General features: G+C 39.3%; 2 protein-coding genes across 3 annotated transcripts in view; one reads left to right on the forward strand and one right to left on the reverse strand.

Moving 5' to 3' along the window:
- Positions 1 to 8,711, reverse strand: part of GPR146 (G protein-coupled receptor 146) — a 51,859-nt gene extending 43,148 nt beyond the window's left edge. The window contains exon 1 of the mRNA XM_074918901.1: positions 8,281 to 8,711. The gene's annotated coding sequence lies outside the window, so the exon portion shown is untranslated. The remainder of the gene's footprint in view (positions 1 to 8,280) is intronic.
- Positions 1 to 23,924, forward strand: part of CHLSN (cholesin) — a 132,730-nt gene that overhangs the window by 88,795 nt on the left and 20,011 nt on the right. The window contains exons 1-2 of one of the 2 annotated variants that reach the window (XM_074918906.1): positions 9,059 to 9,173; positions 16,569 to 16,744. In XM_074918906.1, the coding sequence (XP_074775007.1) occupies positions 16,662 to 16,744 (83 nt within the window). In that variant the 5' untranslated portion in view covers positions 9,059 to 9,173; positions 16,569 to 16,661. Of the gene's footprint in view, positions 1 to 9,058; positions 9,174 to 16,568; positions 16,745 to 23,924 lie in introns of those variants that run through there. The other variant, XM_074918905.1, reaches the window with a different exon arrangement.

The following is a 23,924-nucleotide window of genomic DNA, read 5'->3' on the forward strand; positions in this document are numbered from 1 at the left end:
TTTACAAGACTCTACAAGCACTTGTGCCAACCCAAGAAAGAGGTGGGAGAAAATGGAGAGTGTGTCTTTTGGCAACAGTACTAACTTATGTGGGTTTAAATTGTTTCTGGACTATTACCTGAGATCCTTTTATTCATAAGTAAAGATTTCTTTAGAGCCTAAACAGAAGTATTTGGTTGTGTAATCTTTCACTGTAAGCAAAATATACTATATCTAATTTATAAGCAAAATGTTTTTATTGCTGCAGTCACCCTGTGACTATATTTCTTCCAGTAAATTAATAATTCCTATTATATATAATGTGGATATTCTAGTGTAAGGCGGGAAGGGAAGAAATCAGAGCTCTGTGTAATGACATTAAGCTTTTAGGAGTATAGACAGCTTAAACGGACTCACAGCTGCTTAACATATGCCCTCTGCCTGAACTCATTCTATCACTTGGTATCTGACTTCTCTCAACATATAAAAAGTTGATGTGATTGATAGTTGGTTAAGCAGTATTTGTCAGGGTGAACTGAATCAGTATGTATATAGATTCAAGAACGTAGAAAAATAAAGCTGAAAACAACAAAAAATCTGACTTTTTTTCCATTCATGAAGCTTACTTAAAGCAACTCTTTTTGTTTGCTGGAGTTAGGGATTGCTGGTTATTCTAAGCAGCAATTGCTGAGTGATTTAGAGTACATCTCTGCTCTTTTGTTTGGATTTCATTTGTGAAACCATTTAGAGTTATAAACCTGTCAACTTCAGAACATTCTATATATTTTGCCAGTGAGGGCCTCATGTATGGAGAATTTATATTTTTCTCTCCATTTTGTGTGCTGTTTGAATTCTCCAATATACATCACCATTCTTCTTTGGGCTGGTCATTAGAATAAGTCCCATGGCTTTTAGAGCAGCAGGAATCTTCAAAGTAATTATGAAATTGCATCTCATATTAGTCATTAGAGAAATGAATGTGTAAGATCTGCTAACCACAATATCTCGCCCTTGGCCAAGCCTAGCGTAGCAGTGTAGTAATAGAAGGCTCTGCTGATGCTTAGAAACACATGAAATTTAGAATGCCTAACTCCAACTAGAAGTGAATCATACATGTAAACATTAGAAAGCACAGACCGGGACTGTTAGTTATGTTAATTACAGTAGTTAAAACACAGTATGGTACCTTTCTGAACTCTCAGATTCCCTAAAATAACTACCAGCTGGGAAATGAAAAATGTTATGTAAACTGTATTCCTGCTACTTGGAGTTTTGCTCACTGTGTTTCTCTCCTGCAGAATTCCTCTGGCAGCTAAGCTCAGCTTTACATTGTGTAGAAGTTGTAGGGCTCAGGTCTATTGTAATTCTTCACAAGGCTTGTCTCTCATGGCCTTCCTGCTGGTTCGGTGTGCAGAAAACTCTGGAATATTGTCCAGGTGGTTTTATTTATTTGTTTATTTATTTTATTTATTTATAAAGTGGATTTATTTATTTCAGATTTTCTATTTGTATTGTTTATAAGGTATGGTGGATTTAAGATATCAAGTACTTAATCAAATAATATAAATATTTAAGTGTGAAATCTAGAATGAGAGAGTAGCTGTACCATCCTTGGGGACTGAACAGCATCATGGATAACTCTTTAAGGTTCTTTGATTTTTTTAATTTTTTATTTCTGAGCAATGTTTTCACCTTGTTGAAGAACTCTGTCGTGTATGTTCTGCCAAGCACAAAAGGGCTTTAGGCTTTGTTGCCGTATTTCCTGAGCTGCTGGCTCCCTGCAAGGGACGGGGACTGCACAAGGCGGGATGCAGGAAGCTATGGCTGTCAGCTCTGTTTGCCATGTTGGGCCGTGCTCCTTGCAGCTACGTAGGGCAGACATATAAATGTGCAAAGGAGCTGACATGCAAAAATGTATACAAAACAAAATAGTTTGGAAATGTTTATCCAATTTGAGGCTCTAGGAGCTATAACCCTTTGTCCTGGTTTGAGTGAGTGGTGGGGGAGTTGATGTAAATATGAATAAATACTCTATGAGAGGAGGAAATATAGTTCTGTGATTATTGTTGTGCTGAACACGTGCCTGAAAGTTAGGAATTTTTAAGCGGTGAAGTTACACAATTGGTTTAAATTTATGTTAACTTCGGGCAAGTTGCAAAGTTTGGCTTAAAACCGCCAACACAAACCATACTTCCTGTCATGAAAGTTGTCAAGAGTGTTTGATGAATCATATTATTATCTTACATTTCCAGTTGTATCCCAAGTCTAATCATAGTGAGATCTGGGTGTAGAAATTTTAAAAAAAAAAAAAAAAAAAAAAAAAAAAAAGTTATAAATGTTTTCAAAGCCAGGAAAAGTATGAATCATACTCTTGTTTATAACTCGAAAGTTGGAATTTATCATGGATTTGCACCTCTTATTGTTACTGGATGCCTGGTTGGTCATGTACAGTGGGAGATAAGTCAGTGCTTTAAAACTGCTTTGGAATTTTTAGAGTCAATTAACAGAAGTTTTTAAGGGTCAGTGGCAGATTTTATGAAAGCATTAAATAAATGAAGAGTTCATTCAGAGAATCTGGAATAATCTTGTGCAGGAAGTACAATGTTTTGGTTTTGCTATCTTGAAAGAAAAATAGGTGTTGATCTTCCTGCCTTCTGTAATTTTTCCAGTGCTCCCTGTTCTCCCAGACTTCCCATTTCAGTAACCATGCTGCCTGCATCACTGCCAGGAGGTCATCTCTCCAGTTCTACCTTACGAGCTTCCAATATGATTTTAGCTCCCAGTATTCCAAGAGAAAGTACTCATTTCTAAAAAAAGTTTCAACAAAGAAAGGAAAAATGAGAAAATGTCTTTGTCAAACTTGGGGTTTTTTTGTTGTTTTGAAGATTACAATTTTATTTAAAGTGTTTTAGAAAACAACTTTTAATCTTCAACAGACAAGTATGGTATCTGCTTTCTCGTTTCACATTCATAACACTGGAATGTCTCATGTTAAGGTAGAATCTTTAATTTTGATTTTAGTTTGATTTTTCTGTTTCAAAGTATGTTGTATGGTTTGCAAGTAAAAAGAAATACAAAGCTTTTCTATTGCCATTCAGAAAAGAATTCTGACATCTTGGCTTTTTTCTGGACTAATTAACTTTTTAAAAAAAAATTTCTTGAAGATCAGAATTTCCCCTAAGATGGACCTTCCATTTGTTATTAATCTCTCTCTTCCTTTGCTCTCCCTTTTTTCTGCCAAACATAAACTACTTCACTTTCAGAGCTTTGCCATCTATTCCCACTCTAGCCGTTATCCCATATGTGCTATGGAAATGTTGACTCTCACTAACAAGTGATTCACCTTTGTCAGTTTGCATTTTCTAATGCCCATCTCCAGTGCTTTTTGCTGAGCTGCCCTGTGTGCAATGAAGGAGTTGCTTGTTGATCCTACCTTAAAACTTCCTTTTCTTTTGATCCCTGCAAAATTACATGATAACAGAACAGGTATGTGATAAACTTAATCCTTCTGTTTGTGGGTTGGTCCATGCTTTCTTGTATTTTAAATGTTATTCTGTCTGTAATTATCCACTCTATTTTATACCTAACTTTAAAAAGTATGTGGGCAACTGCCATTTTCCGTTATGTTTATATTTGGTTTATCAAAGATGTAAAATGTGACTTCTGCATGTGAAGCTTGACTTTGAAACTAACATGAGTTGTAAATTCAATTCCACATATTTATTTTATAAATGTTTAAGCTACTTATTATTGAAATGTAGATTAATACAATGTTAGTATTTGTATCAATTCCAAAATAAGCAAACATCGCCAACACCATGTTTTGTGCTGCTTTTACAATGATATCCTTCAGTGCGGTCTGTCGAAATACAAACAGGTTTTATGGAGTATTTTTACTAAACAGTCGACAGGTTTTAATTTAGGGTCTTAAATCATAATTGTTTTTCAATTTTCTGCTCTGCCTCACAAAAGCATAATGAGGGCACACCTGATGCTATAAAAACCAGATGTCATTTCAGTATTCCAGGACTGTGATACATTTGGAGATCTTAATTTTAGTATCATAGACGTATAGTTATGAAGGAGCTCACAAGAACAGAAAGCATGTAAAGCGTTGCTAAATAAATAGGATTTGGGAATGATTGCACTTTAATTTCAGAGACTTTCAAAATGCTGAAAATATGGATAGAATTTTGTTAAGGAATGTTCAGGAGACTATTTCAAACTGACAAGCAATATATTCAAATTCTTTCTTCCTACAAGCCATGTTTAATGTCACAATACTACTTGCGCTTGATCACTGTGATTGGAAGAGCATCAAGCAGACCTGAAGGAAAGCTTGACCACGTAATTTGTGCGAACTCTTAGAAACATTACTCTTTTAGCTTTCTCATTGAGACAAAACTTCTTAAAACAAGATGTTCAGTGGGTACTGAACTGTACATGAGATACACATGGAGCTTTTTAATACTTGTTTCTTTAAACAGGTTCAAATTCTCCATACAGGAAGAATATGGAAACCATCTATATTATATTTATATATATATATATTTACAATAATGATAATTTTACAGAAATTGTCGCAGTCTATGTCACCCATCTCTGGTTATCACTGGGCATGAAGTCAAATGCAAAAATCTGTAATGTCCATCATGTTCATTCCTTATTTTGTGTTGTCTCTCTTTTCACAACCAAACTTAGGGTCCAATTCTCCATCTCCCAAACCATTTATCCTATTGTAAAGCAAATCAAGTGGCAAGACATGAGTTGAGGTTGTTGATACCCTTATGCTCAGCTGTCATGGTATGAATGTGCAGGACATTTGAGGAGCTGCTTGTGTTCTGGGTGTAGCTGTGGGTGTCTATTTTACGGTTGTTGAATCATGAAAAGAACGCGCTCTGCTGAAGAAATGAATCCTGCATGCTTCATTTTCTTGGGTGTCTCTTTCTGAGCCTTGTTCATCACAATTTAAAAATTGCATGTTCATGCATACATGTGTATGTGCAGTTGAGTGTGTATAAATATATGTATGTATGAAATACATCCTGGAATATTTAGCTAGGTTATTTAAAAGATGTTAGTACAGCAAACTGCAAGTGATGCTAGTTTTACTTAATAAGAAATTAATGACTACAAGTTTTGTTGAGGTTTGGGAGAATACAGAGGATGTGAAAGTAGAGTGTATATATACCAGGACATTAACTCCTTCTTAGCTATACATCCTGTTGAACTCTGGAGCTGAAGCTAATGACAACTTGTTGGTAAACAGGTATGAAGTTTTTTATGGGTTTTGATGGCTTTTTTGGTTTTAGCAAAAAACACCTTCCGAAGTCAAATGTAAGGATTCCTGTTTGAATTGTAAGGAAAGTCACCTTTCCTAGGAATTGATAACCATTTATTTGCTTCACTGGTCTTTCCCGTAGATGGGGAAAAATTTACCTTCTCCAACTGTATGTTTAATTACGTTAAAATTTTGAGTCAGAATGGGGATGTTACAGATAAGCTGTCAATTTGAGACTAAGCAAACTAAATATTCTCAGCTGAATGAATCCAGTACCGTGAACATGAACTGTTGTAAATAAGAAAGGAGATACCCAGAAGCTTTACAGTATTCAAGAAGTGTCAGATCATGTTAATTTGAAAGGGATGGCAACACTCTTTCTCCACCTGCGCAGACACAAGTATTCTGTTTCACCGAGGATGGGCCATCTGGGTCTTTATCAGACCCTGATGTTTGCACTTTTATTGTTGCATTTCAGCATTTTTGGAATAGCCATTCAACTTGTTTTGTAGAATCCCAGATCTTTCCTGTCATAAAGATTTAGGTAGGTGAGATTAAAGCAAAATGTTTGTCCTTCCACCTTTAAAGCAATTTTGTCTGTTTTGCTGAGTGTTACAAAACCTGCTTTCAGAAAGCTCTTTTACCAGCATATGTTGCTGTAAGGACAATTGGGATGAACTATTAGGAACTCTTGACTATGGTGTAGATGTGATTTGTTGTTGAGGACAAAGTACTCCTGATGATATGGAACTATCAAGACTCGTAGAAAAGTGAGGAATAGGTTCCCATTAGTTCTGTTTTGTTGTATCCAACTCAGCAAAGCAACATGGGATTCTTCCAGATCTCCATACTCTAAAGGAACTGTCTAAAGGACTGGGTCACCCTTCAGGGAATCTGCTTTAATATATTGGGATGACTGAAAAACTTTGGCAAGTTTTGCCTTGGGGTATGACTGCTAAAATATTTGTATTTTGTCAAAACTTCTGAATGAGAAAATACTTCTATGTTGCATGTTTAAAAGAACACATTCCATTAACAGTAAATGCTGTGGAAACTCATAACACTTAGCTTCTGAAAAATGCATCACTATGAACAAAAATACTCTGAATTCTGCTTTAAAGATAATATTTATATTTTCTGCTGTGGGAGTAATTGGGGAAGAATATAATTTGAGCTTGAGAATGTCGGTAAAAGTGATATGCACTGTTTAAGTCCACCTAAGCTTTCCTTGTTTGAAATTTTAAGTAAAGGCTTCAATGAATTCCTCTGCATAAGGATAAATTTAGCTCCAAGAGCAGTGCAAAACAGACTTGTTGATTAGTGTGGGAGTGATTGCTGTGATTCCTGACTATAAAGGTGCTGTCATTTCTGCAAAGGATCTGTGCAGGGGGAGGCAAAACATGGAACAGATTTTGAAAAGGTAAATCATGGGTCTGTGGATATACCCAAAAACAACTCATATGGGGCCATATTCTATTATGAATCACAACTTTGTTTTTTTATTGTAAATTATTGTTCTTTAATTATATCTTCAGCTATAATTTTGTGACCGTTTTGTGTGAAGAACTCAAAACTGGACTGAAAAAATCAGCGTAAAAGCTCCTTATTATTTAAATATTGCCTCAGCTATTTTCATAGCTTGATCATGCTTTAAAAATGCTTGAATTTCTGTACAAAAATAACAGTCCCTTACTTTCGGTCATGGAGGTGTTCTCCAGGTCACTCTTCAAGCGTGTAGGTCATTTCCATTTTCTTGTGAAAATATGTGAAAATAATAAAACCACCCAAAAAAGGCCGCGTTTCCCAAAGAAATGTGAAAATAATAAAATCACCCCCAAAAGGCTGCATTTTCTAAAGAAAGAGCACCATTGCACCTGCAGAAATACATATGCACTTATTATACTGAATTTCTGCATTCTGTCTGCTGGTACTGAAATGGAGGAGATGCTGGGAAGTCTCCTCTGCTGTCAGAGTCGTCCAGACTGTGTGCCCTACAGGTTTGGGATAATGAGGTGCTGAAACACTGAGTGGAAGTGGAGGCATCCAGTCCGTCCCCAGACCTCTCTGGCAGTGAGCATGTGTGTTGCTGTCAACATTTCACGATGGCCAGCACAAAGGGGGCAAGCATGGTTGCTCTGGCTCCACAGACACCTATTTATTATCTGTTCCAGTGAATTCCTGCCACTGCTGAAAAAGAGATGTAGCTATCATCATTTTTGCTTGCTTTGCAAAAAGCAGGCTTTGATTTCACCCTTCGTGTCTCACTAGAAGTCTAGATAAATCATCTGAAGTTGGCCAGAAAACTTGAGAAGAATGTGATCTACAGCTGTGATCTGTGTCTTTCCCATTTTTATAGGGGTATCTGTATAAAAACTGCATGCATTAAGGTAACGGCAGAATAAACACATGCTGGGTAAGCCTGTGTTGGTCATTCCTACACAACATGCCAGAAATCCCCGTTGGCTGTAGTCACAAGTAATTGCAAAGTTCTTTTTGACACAACAATCGGCGTAGTCCCCATGCATGCAAGCTGCTGTAATTCGTGGTGCAGATCAGCACATGGAACTTGGTGCAAGTATGTGCTGTATGTGGCTGCTATGGTGATTAAATACATAAATATAATAGATAAATATGGACCATATTAGAAATTCATTACTGGCACTGTCTCAGATCACAGTCAGCTCCAGCGCGCGGGGTCAGTCGTGTTTCCTTACTCTGAGTGGGCCCTCCTGGACGGGGAGCGTGAGCTCCTGGAGGGGCTAGACTTATGCAGTGGCCCCATCCTACCTTGTCAACTAGCAAATTCACCACAAAAACGGTAAACAAAGGGCTTTTGTGCATGTTTTATAGTTCAGTGAGGATTAGTGGCCCGACACGATTTTCAGATGGACAAGCTTAGTGTTAACTTGCCTGAGGTTAACGAGGGAGGACGTGGGGCAATCTGTAGAGGCTGAAGCAGAAAGGTCTTGCTCCAATTTCGGATGCGGTACAGAGAATCATTAAAAGTGGGTTCTGCTTACCTGGGTCGGTGCGTCGGTCACGTGTTCCCAGCTTTGGCTGCCTCGGGATGTGGATCATGCCGATCTCAGGCTCTTACTCGCAGTCCTCCCCGCAGCTTCAGAGGGCCCCTCCGCCGTGGTGGACATCCTAGCCTGGTCGTGGGCTCTGGCTGAATCAGATTCCTGCTTTTCTTTCGCCTCTCACCTTTTAGCATTCTCCAGCTGTAAAATCCATCCCTTTCCTGAAATGCAGAACGATGCACTTGTCCGATGAAGTTTTTCCAGGCAGGACTCAGATTCCAAACAAGCCTTTCATTTCCTTCGCGTGGGGGGGAGAGTGAAGGCAGGGAGGCGAAGGAAAGTGCTCGCTTCCTTTAAATCCCCACCAGCGTCTTCCCAGCGCTGGAAGTGAAGTAGCTTGTCATGGTGATCTTCAGAGTTTAACTTTAGGGGGGGAGGGAGAAAGTGGAAAGCAAACTGAATGCTGTAGTGGAGATTTCTCTCTTCCCCCACTGGGCCCCTTGCCGACTGTTTTTATTGATTTCAATCACTGGAGGCTAGCTGGCTCTCAGAAGAAACACTGTGTAATGTGTTCTTTCCTGGCTTTCATTAAAGAAACTCAATGCAGTGCGGTCACGCTGCCGAGCTCGCCTGGCAACCTGCCTACACCCTGTGGTACCTCTTTCATTGGAGGAGATCGAGCTCGTGGTTTGGGGTTTTTTTATTTATTTTTTTTTTAATTCTCCAGCAAGGATTTCAAAACAGCCTGTGCTCTGCTTCTACCTCCTCTTGCAGCCTAAAGCCTTTTTAAGCTTCGGAAGAAATTGTCAGCACCCCTAAAGGGGACGACTTTGGTGGCGGTGAAAACACCGAGTGTTGCGACAGCCTCGTGCTCCTTCCATTAAAATTCCTCTGTGCGTTCTGGGGAAGGGTTAAAAGGGCTGTGTGTAAGCCACAGGGATGTGGATACAAATGATTTCCTAGGGGTTTCCTTTTTTTTTTTTTTTTTTTTTTAATTCCATCTTCGCCTGATTGGTTAACATGGTTTAATTAAGGGTAAGAGAGTAAGCAAAATCCTTCAACAAATATGTGAAAATTCCTGGCAGTGCTTCTAGTTGCAAATGAAGCAAAACTGCATTCCCCAAGCCTGCAGTCGTAGTGGTGTCTTAAATATTTCTGTTGTATTCAGGACTGTGATACTGGTGGAGAAAAATGAGAAATAAAATATGGTACTAATTTATGCCTTAGAACTTAATCTGCCACACTATGTATTTTATAGGGGCAAACAATCTATAAAGTAGAATTCAACAAGGTAGGTTCTGTAAATCGTATTGTTCTGGGTGCCTATAAATGTGTTAATTTAATTTAGTAAATTGTTCAATTTCTTCTTATTCAGCAGTTCCTAACGATAATGCTTTATGTGCTCTTCAGAATTGACTGTAAATCTGTGAAACACGGAAATATCACACAGTTGTAAATTAAGCCGGGTTTCAAGCTAATAAAGGTGCATCTATTCTAAATTACGGCTGCAAGTTTAGGGTGCTACCTGATCACTTGTGCTTGTGAGATACTATAGCTGTGCACACAAGGACGCTTTTTTAAAAAAAACCCAAACATTTACACAACCACTAAAAGAATCCTTTCCTGGATCAGAAAGATAAAAAGCTTGTTCTTGTTTAAATCTGGCTTCCTGCAGAACTTGTTTGAGGCTTTTCTGCTTGGGTTGCATCTACAGAAACTTTTCCAAATCAACTTAATGTAAGTAATTCCCAGTCTTTTTGTTGTGAGGAGTTGAGATTCTAAAAACACCCAGCTTTTATGAAAAATTTAGTTTTTTCTTTGAGCAATGTATAATTTTAAAAAAACCCTTTATCTGTAAGTGCTACAGACATGGTGTAAGGAGGTATACTTCTACAAATGTTACTTTTAATTCAAAATTTGCTTTCTGCATGGTAATGAAATTTCATATGCCCTCTCTGGTCATACTTCTTCTTTTTATAAGGTGCTAAATGATAGAAAATAATTATTTAAATTCAATATGGCAGTGAACTATTTTATGCAAATTCTATAACTGTAATTATAGCAGAGTTCTTTGGCAAGCCTCAGATAGTAAATCATTTCTCAGTCTTTCTTGTATGAACCTTGCATCTAAGGATTTGCCAGCCTTTCTTCTTTGTAGGTTTTGAACTGTGTTTATAGATGCTGCTTTTTGTTTTTAAGCTGGCAGATGGCCAGTTATTTTTCTGGGTTCATATGTATTGTGTAAGACAATGTTTTGCATGCTGGTATCATGCACAGGGCATTTTGGGGGCAAAAGGGTACTTGTAAGCAGAAGCCATTATGTGATGGGTTGGTAGCTCCTCCTCAGCTCTTGGTCAGTGAACAAACCCCTATTGACATTTCTCCATATTAAAAGTTTTGAAATAATATGAGCTTAATGAACAAACAAGGTGATATAATATTCCTACTATGAAATAAGCCGTATCATCCATTTCCCCATCTTTCTCTTCGGAGTTCAAAGATTTGATGCCCTTTTTATATGTTTGTCACTGTTAGTCAAGTTGTAATTTATTCCTCTGAATTTCTGATGTTGCTTGCTTTTCTGTTGTATAGACTTGTGTTGCTGTTGTGGTAGAAAAGGATAAAAGTCTGTTGACTTGTGGAGGAGTTGGATTCACTGGTACTAATAAATAGTGAATTCGGTGTTGTGGTTGGTCTGTGGTTACTGCTATAGTTTTGGCAGCAAAGTCGAACCCTGAACAGGCAGAAAGTTCAGACCTACGCAGGCAAATCCCAGAGGCAAATTTGTGTTAAATGAATACTCAGTTAATTGTGGTAATTCTTCTGAGTTTCTGACTCTGTCCACCTTATTCTGTGCTGGCAACAGACAACTAGTGTTGCAAATGCAGGAGTGTTTGAAACAGTGACAAGTGAGAAGGAGGAACGGAAGTCTTTAGAAGATGTCTTCAATTTACTCAAGTATGAGGCAGTCAAGGACCTTTGGGTAACTATAAATCTGGAAACAAATTTAAAAATGCACTTACTGCTCTGCTGAAACAATGCAATTACTGTGCTGTTAATACCATCTTGTTACTGGTTGCCCAGTTATTATTGTTCATAGTCCCCTGGCAGTATAAGCTTTTATGCAGATGCAGTCTCTGGAAAACTACACCTGTTCGGTTTTGCCACTCTTGCTGCAGAAAAAAAGGGTCAGATATCTTCAAGAAATCCTGTCTTGGGTATATCTTTTGCCAGTTTCTGCCAGTTATAGTTATTTTTCTCTGTTCTGAATTGCTCAGCAGGACTGCTTTACACTATTAAATGCTTTACTTCAGTTTGAGATGGTTCTCCTTTTATGATGGGTAAGCTAATTTCTGAGGATCACTTACAAAATGTTTTAAATTTGTGTAATATTTCCAGATTACAAAAAATAATGGAAAAATTTAACTGGTATTTAAAACTGCCACAGCTGAAGTGTCCAGATATTTTGAGTCAGATGTCTTAGCCTGTTTACAGTATATTGCTGTTTACATACAATTCAGAAATTTAGAGACTGGCATTGTTGAAAGGGACTGAATTGGCAGTCACAGCACTGTGCATGCAGATGGACGTGGTGTAGAACAAACTTTGGGAATTTGCTTCAAGACATCTGAGCTCACATCTCCATACCCTGGCAAAGATGACATGAGTTTTTATGAGCGTTAAGTGTTAAAGATTTGGGGGTCTGTCTTTTACTCAAAATATGGCATCCAGTGGCAATATCCCTTTTAGCACCTTTTCAGGCCTTCTGGAAAGTTTTCAAGTGGAAGACTCCCACCTCCTTAATCACGAGAAAACACTGGCTCTCCTCTGAATGTCATTCATTCAAGTGTACTGACCTAGCTTGACCTTGTTTAGATTGAGATCTAATGAGCCCAGGATCCAAGGTGGTGTGGTAGCTCTCAGCAGGCTTTGGAAATAAGCAAGTGTTGTGTTTTTCTGTATGCATGTGGTTTAAATTTATCACGTCAATAAACAAGTGTCTCACATGCTCAAATACGGACTTTACAGTGTTGTAGTTCAGACTAAATTGTAGCACTACAAATTGTGATGTCACTTTGTAAATATAAAAGGAGGCAACATGCAATATTTATGACCTCAAAACAATGAAATCCTTTTGGTTGGGTTTTTTTAATTTAAATAATGACATAATACTAAAAATCTTAATCTGAATGGCTCACAAACTTTGGACACATGTTTCAGAAATACAGTCACACTAATGGTTTGCAAAGTGGAAAGCGAAATTAAAAAATAAGGCTGTTGATTTAAAGAAAGGAGAGATGCATCAGTAGAGTATCATAACAGAGATTATCCAAGTTAAAATAAATACAGCTAGGCTTTAAATTCCAGTGAAAGGTTTGGTTTTGTTTTCTTATAAATCCCAGGTTTTGGGGAAGGTTGGTTTTAGTTGTGTTGTTGGGTTTTTTTGGGGGGCTGTTTTTTTTAAATTGCAATAAAACTACCCTCAGCTTCACTTGAGAATATACCACCAAATGTAGGTATTTTATGAAGCACATAAAACTTGAGGCTTTCAAATTAAAAACCATTCCAGGACAGATTGTGGTATGTACTACTAGATTAATCAAGTTGACATGGATGGATAAAAGTGTAGTTGCAACTAGCAAAGTTGTTTGAGCTGTAAATTTGTGAGGGCTTTCACGATATGTGTGCTGGGAGTCCCAAACAGAAGAAGCCTGAAGAATCTGATTTTCCTTGGATGATGCTGTGGGCTCACAGAAGGTACCTCCAGCTGTAAATCCTGACTCTTTCACTCCTGGGACAGCACTGGCCCCGCAGGGAGAACAATGCTCTTGTTTCAGACAGCCCACAGTGCATCAATTGCGATGCTGGAAACAAATGTTGTTAGGGCTCGGTATTTACGTTAGGACCTACAGGGAGGGAGCAACTTGTTTTGTTTTTAATGGAGCGGTCGGGTAGAGGGATAAAAAGCTTTTTGATAATGCGAGGAATGTGGGGGGGGAAGGGAAGGTACAGAGATATGCATTTACTGTAAGTATGAAGAAGCAGAGGCCTCTTTATCAGACCAGCTCTAATGATGTGCCACAGTCACTTTATTTGAAAGCTTCATGGCTCACAGAAAAGTAAACAAATTCATTACATTATTTTTAAAAGAAGATTAACTGTAGTGTGTCGTCTGTTGGACAGCTGCTGTAGTAATCTTCTACAAACACTTTATAAATGACCACCCTCAGTGTTTTCCTGGGCTTTGTGTGGCTGGATTGTTATTTTAGTAAGTACCAGGGTGGCTTTTCAAATGAAAACGTTGTTTCCTGTATAACAACTACATACCTACCTTCACCTAAATATTATTTTATTCTCAGCATGAGTTATAAAATGCCTTCTATACAAATGCAACATATGTTGCTTTTTTGCTGGCTTTTCCATAAAAGTAGCTAAAAAAACCCCCAAATACTCTTTACTGTCCCACTGCCATTTATTCTAATTTCTGCTTTCTTGCCCTTTTTTGGTCTTTGAAAATGAAAAGTTGAAAAGATGAGTCAGAGTAAACTCAGGTGATACATGAATTGACACTGAAAAAATGTTTAGTCCTCAGCAGGTGTCTTTGGCAAATAAGATTGTGTTCAGGTATTGTCTTATTTAACCATCCTTTGCTTCAGCCTCAGCAAGAATAATGTTATTTAGCACCATGTCTGGAATTTTGTTTGTAAGCACTTGGCTAATGCAGATTGATATAACACTAAGGATTTGTCAGTTTATAAAGTGGTTTTAACCAATCTTTCCATAAAGCATCATCTTCTTGTCCATTCAGTTTTCAGTTATGTTCCTCAAACAGGTGAGGAAGGAGCAGAGAGTTCAGAAAGAGTGTTTCGTTCACACTCAGTTTTGCCTCCCTGGGTTTCTGATGCTCTAAGAGGGAACCTTACCTGGCAAGTACATTGCTATAGTAAAGCTGCTGGATCTGAACCAAGTCCACTCTGTCAGTGTGATTCTTGTTCTTGGAAAGGGTGATGGTGGTTAGACTCCTTTATCTGCCTCAGCCCTGGGATGTGAGATCCTAATACAGCTGCTGTGGGCATGGGTGGCTCCTCTGGGCTGCCTTGTCTCTGTGTACTCCACCTTCATCAGCTTATAGTTGAAGTGTCCGAGAGATGACTTCTGCAGGTTTGGCAGAAACATAAGAAAGTGTATTTTATTTTGAGCAGAAGAATTATGTATCTAAATAACAAACACTTGCATGCAATTCCCCATTTTTCTGTCCTTGTCATAGAGTCTGCTTCAAAGTCCACTTGTGTACAGATAAGGCAGACATTTCCTGGGCCACCTTCCATCCGTGCCATTTCCACTGCTGTTGGTGGGTGGTTTCTCCCTACCCAGAGACCCCATCTTCTTAGAAATACAGCCTGACCTTGCAGGAATTGCTCAGGTTGTCTTAACCTTGCTCAGGTTGTCTTAACAAGTCCAGCATAGCTGTTGCTGAGGACGTGGATTAATTAATGGAGTCATATGCAAATCATTACTGCTTGGGCAAAATCTCTATTACGTTTCATGTTACTGCAAACACTGTTTCCACAGTGTTGCCCACAGCCTCTTCTTGTTAAATGTCATGAGCAGGATATTTAAAGGGTCTTGACAGAAGGTGCTAAATATGGTTAGATAAAAAAATGGGAGCCTGACAACCTATTCCAATATGAGCCTGCAATGTAGAAGTGTTTCAATGTTTGCAGTTGTGAATTGGCTACAAATGATAGTAGGGAAGTAGCACAGCACAGCAAATGGAGCTAAAAACCCTGAGTTCATCACAATGCTTAATACTATTATTTTTGCTACTGGATTTCTGTTCTTAGTTTGGAAGAGAAGGTGATATTTAAATGGTCCTTGTTGCATACTTTTAGCCTGCATTTTATCGCAGTGCCTGACCCATGGAGGTGGCTCAAAAGCAGCAGTTCCTTAAGCTGTGATGAAGGTATCAAAGTATTATTTGGGACTGTGTGAGATCTGCAACTGTCATAAAAGCGAAGAATTAGCAGTGCCCCTTCAGTCTTGGACTTGGAAATAAGTGAAAACAAGACCGATACAGTGTAAGAGTCTTGTTTGCGGAATTTCATACTTTTTTCATTGCTTAGTTGTTACTGGGGGGTTGCACCGGAGAAGTGGCTTCATAGTGTCCAAATCCCTCACACTTCCTGAGGTACATAGAGGTTTCGATACCCAGAAGCTACTCTTTCTACAGTTTTGTGAAGGTCTGTGTACAATGATCATCAGAGTAGTTAGGGTTCTGTAAAGAGTAAATCTCTCTCTCTCAGGGAAATCTTGGGGAAAGCATTGAACAAACAGCCATCTAACACTAGACCAGCTGCAATATGTTTATGCTTCTAGTTGATACTTAACAATTCAGTGAGACTATTGCCTGGAAATATATGAATGAACCTCTCTCAGACATCTAGGAGTCCCTGAAGTCAATCTCATCTTGCGATGGAACAGAATTTTATTTCTATACTGTGATCTTGCACTGGATTTTCCCTGATAAACTCAGTGTATCTCTTTAATGTTTTTCATCTGTATGTGAAATACTTTCATTTGGGGTATAATTATGCATATATTTATAGTAACATAGTTTTAGATGTGAATAATTAACTGTTCTGTCTGCAAACCTAAAGAAATTTAAATCTTTGTGGGATAGATTTGTATATGTTTATTGAAGTTCACACATATATTTACCCAAGATTACTAAAAGGTCTCCAAGAGGTCTTGGATGAAGATGGTAGTTGTCACATCTTCTCCTTTGGCATAAGAGAGGAAACCCTTGTTTGGCAGACAGAGGTTTTCTCAGTGCAGCAAGGTGTGATGTTACACAACAAACAGCCCCTGAAACTAAGTTTTTTGAGGAAACCCTACTTCTCCCACTTAATCCATACCTTCCCTCCACTATGAAACAGCCTCTGCTGTTCACATTCAGTGCCTCAGAATGGGATGGGAGAACAAACAGCACAACAAATTTTAGATATGATATTTAATATGTAGCTAGAAGGTGCTCAGATTACTGTACTGCTGAGAACAGGATAATCATCTATAGAGGGCAGTTCTACAGATTTCTGCAAGTGCGGTATTTACAGCTCTCTGAATTGAGGAGAGTAGAGAGGTGATGGAAGTATAGTGAACAGTAAAATCATGAAGCTTGAAGCTTCTGGTTTTAAATATTACCTGTGCCCTTCAATTGGATTTGTGCACATTTTGTTTACTTTCCTGTAGATGTATAAACACTTTATTTAAATGTTGATTTTGTTCAGGCAACAAAAGAAGAGGAAAAACTTACCGCAGAGGAAAGGAGGAAACTGGAAAGAAAATTAAAAAAAGAGCGCAAGAAGAAGGAAAAACAGCTGATGAGGGAAGCTGGAATCACCACTAAAAAGGTGGAGCCCCAAAAGCAGTCGGGATCTGAGCGGGCTCTGGCCTATTTAACCAGGTAAGAATAGTAAAACCACTGCAGGTGCTCCCTACAGAAGTAAGCCATAAACTGTGCCAGAAAGCCAGAACAAGCTGAGTCCAGTAATAACACATTAAAGGAAATTGCTGCAGTTAAGTACTAAATTAATGTTTCATCTCAGCTGGCACCCCAGCACACAGTTGATCACCCCATTGTATTTATATCACAGGAACAACTGAGAAATGTTAAGTATGGTGCAAACATTTTATAGAAAAACAGATTCTGTCCTGAAGATCTTATAGTTGATATATAAATATCACTGGGTTAGCTGCACTTAAAAAGATGAAAGGCACATTGCAGGAAAGATTGCATTGAGGAAATTGGTTTTATTTCTTGAGTGCGCTGTTCTAAGCAAAGGAGTTCCAGTTGTTCCCTTTATGTAAGCAAACTGCATGGAGTGGTTAAGCATTATGGAGTCTGAATTTAGCCACCTATATGATGCTTGGATATTTGTAAATTAAGATGGGATTATGCCACTGTTTTAAAGTTAATAGTGTACAATGCCTTACTTTTGCATAGCAAAGTAAGGAGCAGGTAGAGTGTCAGACTTTAGTTGTGAAGCAATTACTTCATCTAGTTAGAGCACTTATTTAGAATACTTAAAATTCCAACATAAAGCAAAGTCTATAGTTAAACTAAAGAACTACAGCAAAGCATTCATAGTACCCTACAGACAGTAAGAGGTCAGGTATAAACAGGACGATAGTGTTTCATGTTTTTCCAGTCTGCAGAATATACCCTGTCTGTAAGACCTCCAGGACTGGCATGTTACAAATAGTGGGTTACCACGTGGAATAATTCCAGGGTTGCATCTCTGGCTATGCTGAAAACTGAAGCATCCAGACTGTCTGAATTGTTACTTACCACTCTCAGTGGGGAGGGAGGAAATTAATTGCATTCCAGGCAGAGGGACATGTGCATTTTTGTTACATAACCCTCAGCACGCAGAGATAGCAAAATGACAATAACATTTTTGATCTGGAAAACAGCTGGAGTAGTTCACCACTGTTTTGAACTGCAAATGGATTGACAGCTCTGAACCATCTGCTCAGACTATACTCTTGTATGTGTGCTAGTAAGTGATGGATCTCTAGATAAAGGATTTCAGTTTCGGAAAGCAAAGGAACAAGCTGTGGGTTTTTGATTGATATTCCACTGTTATCTGTATGGATTTTTGCCTTGTTAGGTGAGAGAATATGAAACTATATTTGAACTAATATTTGAACCAATTTGACTCTATAGTTTCACTTAACCTTTACCAAATAACTTTGAAATGGTAAAACTGCTGTGTCATTTGGTGTGTATTACACAGAGTCCAAGGACTATAGTCCAAGAGTCCAAGAACAGCAATAGGTTGTGAGGGATTATTTCAGACAATTTGAATTTTGTAGACTTAACAGGGTTATTCATAAGGTTCTGAACTGCCAAGCAAACATAGTCACAGACATCATTCTAGCCCCAAATGTGCCAGGACCATCTTGCACTGGTGTAAATGACAGAAAACCAGCTTAATTCTTTTACACCTTGGATGTTTTTTCAACCCAGCAGGATTGGAAGAAGAAACAACTGGATTCAAAGTAATCAGAGAAGTAGTATGTTAGCTGGGGAAGGGAGACTTAAAATTCGAGCTGTGGAAGTCCATTGCAAAACCTCCAGCAACTTCAGTGGGTCAAGGATTTCAGTCTGCATGTGTTTGTAGGGCTACGAGCATGAACAATATGGGGGAATATAAATTAATCTTATAGATGGAAGAGATTAATATGATTGGAAGTAAACAAAAGGGTGCCGTGGATTTATGTTTTGTCCCACCTACAATAAAAAGCCTTACGTGACATGAGGGTTCTAAGTGAAGTGGCATCTCAAACCCCTGATGACATGTGAATCTCCTGTAGGACAGATAGAACTTGAAGTACCATATTATAACTAAAACTGTCATTTTTATTTATTGAGACTATTTGCAGTATGAGAGCACAACCATATGAGACTTTAGCCTATGACAGGAAAATATTGAATTTGTTTTAGTGAAATTTTGTTTGATAACTTTTAAAGAAAAATGTTAGAACGCATTTAGTGAAAGATTTTTTGTTACATAGCTAGGCTTTTGACATGCAAGAGAATATTAAACTTATTTTGTAGGTCGTACATATTTTAAGAGGTAGTAGTTCCCTCAGAGTGCAGAATCATAATTTTTGGTATGTACTATTTTGGTATGTACTTGGTATTTTTTAGTATCTCTTCACCAGGAGAACAAATTTCTGTTTCAAGCAGTAAGGTCAGGGAGCAATACCAAAATTTTACTTGGAGGAAATAAAACATAGCTAATAACAGTTAGTGTTTTGCACTTAGAAAGCCCTGCTTCTGCAATAGCTTTGTATGCTTCGTTTAAAAACTAAAATGGAAATAGCAGACAGCCCACAGGCAGCACTCCTCTCTTCGTAGAGGCACGAGGTGACTTTTATGAAGATGTGCCTCATCCTTTTAGCCCCTTATCCTTTTAGTCGAGGTGAGTTAGTGAAGAGAGCACTGATGAGAGGGAGTAAGGCATGCGGCGTAGGGGGTAGGACGGCTGACTGCATACTGCCCTTCCTGACGGCTTTCAGACCAGCACTACAGCAACAGAACTAGATTCAGAGCGATACGAAGCGCGATGCTAGACCCAGGCAGAGACGTGGCTGTCTTTGGTAGCACCGCTGATGTGTGTCCCTGCTGCCAGGGAGTGCTGGTGGTCTTGTAAACCTCTGGTCTGCTGGGCACAGTACACTTCTTCGAGCTGACCAGTTCTTCCAGTTTTCCAGTTTTTTTTATTTGAGTCTAAAACCAAATAGTCCTTGATGCTTTGCCAGCCTCCAGAGAGGTCAAATTATCATTTTATTGGAGGATCATCCTAACAATTGAGAGAGGCTTTTTTTCCCTATGCATATGAGATCACTACATGCAACAGCAGCTGATGCCAACTAGAAAACTGCAGCCCCCAGCTAGACCTGAGGGTGCTGAAGAGTTTCCCCTCTGAGCTGGCTGACATTGATAGCCCAGGCTTTTCACCTGCTTTCTCATTTTAATGAGACCAGAACAAGCATGCACCAGGTTTTGCACCCCTGATAGGGAAGAAGCCAAATGTCTACTGTTTTTTTTCTTCTCTCACTTTCTGTTGCCCTGTGGGAAGAGGAAAGAGGGAGAAAAAAATATCTTTGCTTCACCAATTTTTATCTCATCGGTTCCCTCGATGAGATAAGCTCAGGCACTTTCTCAGTGCAGTTCTGTCTAATGCAGCAATCACAGCGTAATTGTGGAAACACAAGAAAGTTGTCTACTGTCAGATTCTCGTTTGCTGGAGGAGCAGAGAGGAAGATCTGAAGATACATAGAGGATTACAAATTGGGAGGTAAAGCAAAAAGGGAAGCAGAAAAGTTATAAAACTATGAGAAGGAAAAAAGAAAATATGCAATAATGAAAAAAACCCCAACCCAGAGTGGTACTGAACAGAAGAGAAAAAAATGGTAAAATTACCGAGAGGAATAGGGAAAAGCAGAAGTGAGGAAGTATTAATGGTTGAGTAAACTGCTGCATTGGGTTTGCAAGGTTTTGGTAGCCAGGGGCTACAGGGGTGGTTTGTGTGAGCAGCTGCCAGAAGCTCCCCCCGTGTCCAACAGAGCCAGTGCCAGAGGCTCCAGGACGGACCCACCGCTGGCCAGGGCCGAGCCCATCAGCAACGGTGGCAGCACCTCTGGGATAACGTACTGAAGGGGAAAAACCTGTGCAACTGCAGCCGGGGAGAGGAGTGAGGATAAGTGAGAGAAACAACTGCAGAGCCCAGGTCAGTGAGGCAGGAGGTGCTCCAGGCCCGGAGCAGAGGTTCCCCCCAGCCCGAGGTGCAGCCCCTAGTGAGGCAGCTGTGCCCTGCGCCCAGGGAGGGGAACGGCGGGGCAGATCCCACCTGCAGCCCGGGGGGACCCCACGCCGGAGCCCGGGGGTGCCCGAAGGAGGCCGTGACCCCGTGGGAAGGTCCCCGCGCTGGAGCAGTTTCCTGGCAGGACCTGTGGCCCCGTGGAGAGAGGAGCCCACGCTGGAGCAGGTTTGCTGGCAGGACTTGTGACCCCGCGGGGGACCCACGCTGGAGCAGGGGAGGAGTGTGAGGAGTCCTGCCCCTGAGGGGGAAGGAGCGGCAGAGACAAGGGGTGATGAACAGACCACAACCGCCATTACCTGTCGCCCTACACTGCTGTCGGGGAGGAGGGAGAGAAGTCAGCAATGAGGTTAAGCTTGGAAGAAGGGAGGGTTGGGGGGGAAGGTGTTCTAAGATTTAATTTTTATTTCTCATTATCCTACTCTGATTTGATTGGCAATAAATTAAATTAATTTTTCCCCAGTTTGGGTCTGTTTTGCCTGTGATGGTATCTGGTGAATGATTTCTCTCTGTCCTTATCTCGACCCATGAGCCTTTCATTATATTCTCTCTCTCCCGTCCAGCTGAGGAGGGGAGTGATAGCGCAGCTTTGATTGGCACCTGGTGTCCAGCCAGGGTCAACCCACCACAACTGCACAAATCTTTTCCTTTTATGATGACATGCTTTTTTTCTTTATAATGGCACGTGATAATTCAGTTTTAAAGCCAAGATTAGAATGTCTTATTACTTTGATTCTTGGAAAATAAAAATTCATCCTTTTCTGAACATTGAGCACTTTCAAGTGTAAAGTTGTTGCAATTCATGAAAATGGTAATTAAACCTAATTATAACCTAAGTGACCTTCTGTGGCGTTAAAATGTTGGCAGAATGTGTTTGTCTTGGCAAGCCACTCTCTCCTAGAAACGCTTCTGTTCTTGTGTTTGTCTTAGAAAGTTCATTGCTGTATGGATCTGCACATATGGTTTTCTCCATCACCCACCAAAGGAATAGGCAGAGATACGAAAAGATGTCACTAGAAGTTTGTGGAATGACAAGATTGATACCATCTGAAGTAGAAGTAATAGATAATATTGTTATCTGGATATTGCTGTGAATTACCTTAGTCTTGCAATATTATTTATCACATGTTAAAATTTAAAAAATAAGCTCCTGGAGTACATTTCTTTTCCTTCTGTAATGATTTATGTTATATTAGTAATATATGTCACCAGAATGTTTCTCAAGGCATTGTCTTTTCATTTTTCTTTATAGATCTTACTTTCCTCATCCCTAATTTAAATTTAGGTGAGATTCAGAGAAGGTCAGAGATTCTTTAAAGAAGAAAAAGTGCATAAAGTATAATACAAAACACATTACAGAAACACAAAAGTGAGAGACAGTCAGAATTTCCCGTTGAGTGGGGAAACAGTCTGGCTCTGCAGAACACAAGGTGGTTTTTGCTGAGCGCAGTGGCAGCACTGCTGAAAGCGGTGTACAACCCGGGGCGGTTGGTTGTCTGCTGTGTTTGCAGAATGGAAACAGATCCCAGTCCTTGGTCAAACTTTATTACAAACAGTGCCAAGCATGGGAGATTTTAAACCTTAAACATTGTTATTCCTTTCAAAGAACAGAGAAATCTGGGAGGTGTTTCTGTAAGCATTTATTTTGATTCTTTTATATTTTCAATATCTATATGTATTATATAGATATATATATAATATCAATAAAAGTAACATGTATAAAGTATATCAAGTTTTTACTCCTATTGGAGCAGAGGCCATCTGGAGATGGTTATTAATAGGTACCTTAGTGTTAGCATCTGAGAAGTTTCTGGTTTTTGAAGGAACCAGCAAAGGCTTGTACTGGGCTGTGAAGAGGACAACAACATTTGAGATTTGTGGCCAAACAGCTGAGATGGCAGTGGTCCTTCAGGAAATCACAAAACCATTCATCCTACCACATTTGGGATGAGGTGACTCTATTAGGAGAGCTTCTGCACAAATTACAGCCACACTCATTAATGCTGGAAAACAGTTTCTAAATTTAAAGTGCATTGAGTGGGCTCATGTTAGATTTAGTTTGCTTCATTGATCCATAATGTTTTGAAGCTGTTTTTCCTCTCACAGGTTTAGTATTTTTAAGCAACGGCCAGTGATGACTGTTGGTGTTTGATTCTGAACTTAAAGAAGTAATTCTCCTTGCTGCTGGCCTTAATCTTGATTAATTTCAAATTTGGCACTAGTGTTGATGGTTTCACCACCAATGGCTTAAGTTTTTAGTTATTAAGAGTAACAGATGCACTAGAAATCTAAATACACAGATTTTTTTCTCCTTCTAGAGACAGTCTCCTTGGGTTTGATAGCAACTAACATTAGCATTTAGTGTCATTTCTCCTTCCCCATGCTCTGGGATGGAGAGTGAGTTTCCTTCCTGATAGGGAGTTGCAGCGTATATAAAAGCTCATCAGTTCTCTTGAATTTCACAAGATACTGGAGAACTGCGCAAGTGATGAATCTCAATCAGCCAGTAGCAAAAATAGTATGTGAACTTAAGAGAAACCACTGTAATTAGACACAGTAATGTTGCTGCTTTCCCTTCAACAGCTGGGGCTTTAAGGTGTCTTGAAAAAGCAGTTTTTCCTCAAAGATAGGGGAATAGTGATGGAGGCTAGTTTTACCTTAATAATCATAGGGCTATTTTTTAAAGGTTCTGGGGCAAGCATTAACTATGGATGTAATTTATCTATTCATACATGCTTTTAGTCATTTTGTCACATTCATTAGTTCTGTAAGAAGCCTCATGAATCCAGAGAGTCAGATACAGGATAAATTTGCATTTGGCGTTGTTCTGCGGCTGTTTTATGTGAACTTGGGCAGGCACTTGCTGCTATCTGATTTCAAAGGCTTACACTTCTCCTAATACTCTAGAGATTAGTGAATTTGTTTTAGCACTTCTCCAACTTCCTATATTGCTTGACTTTTAATTTCTACAAGGGCTTGACCTGCCTCTAAGTGGGATTCCTCTCCTTGACCTAAATCAGCATGTCTGTAAGATGGAATGTTTTCCAATTGATGTTAATAGTTGGACAGATCTTCCTCATTTTAAAGGAAGCCACTGCCTCTGTTTGTGGCAGAGAAAAGTAGTCTTATCTTATTCAGAGTAAGTTACCTTATCATTATCCTACTCTCCCTTGTGTAACTTCAGCACCCTGGGGCATCTGATGAAGCCATCTCCGTTTGTTTGCAGTTCCCTAGCAGCCCCGGCATTACTCAGAA

The sequence above is a fragment of the Athene noctua genome, chromosome 15, assembly GCF_965140245.1.
Source record: "Athene noctua chromosome 15, bAthNoc1.hap1.1, whole genome shotgun sequence".
Lineage (NCBI taxonomy): Eukaryota > Metazoa > Chordata > Aves > Strigiformes > Strigidae > Athene > Athene noctua.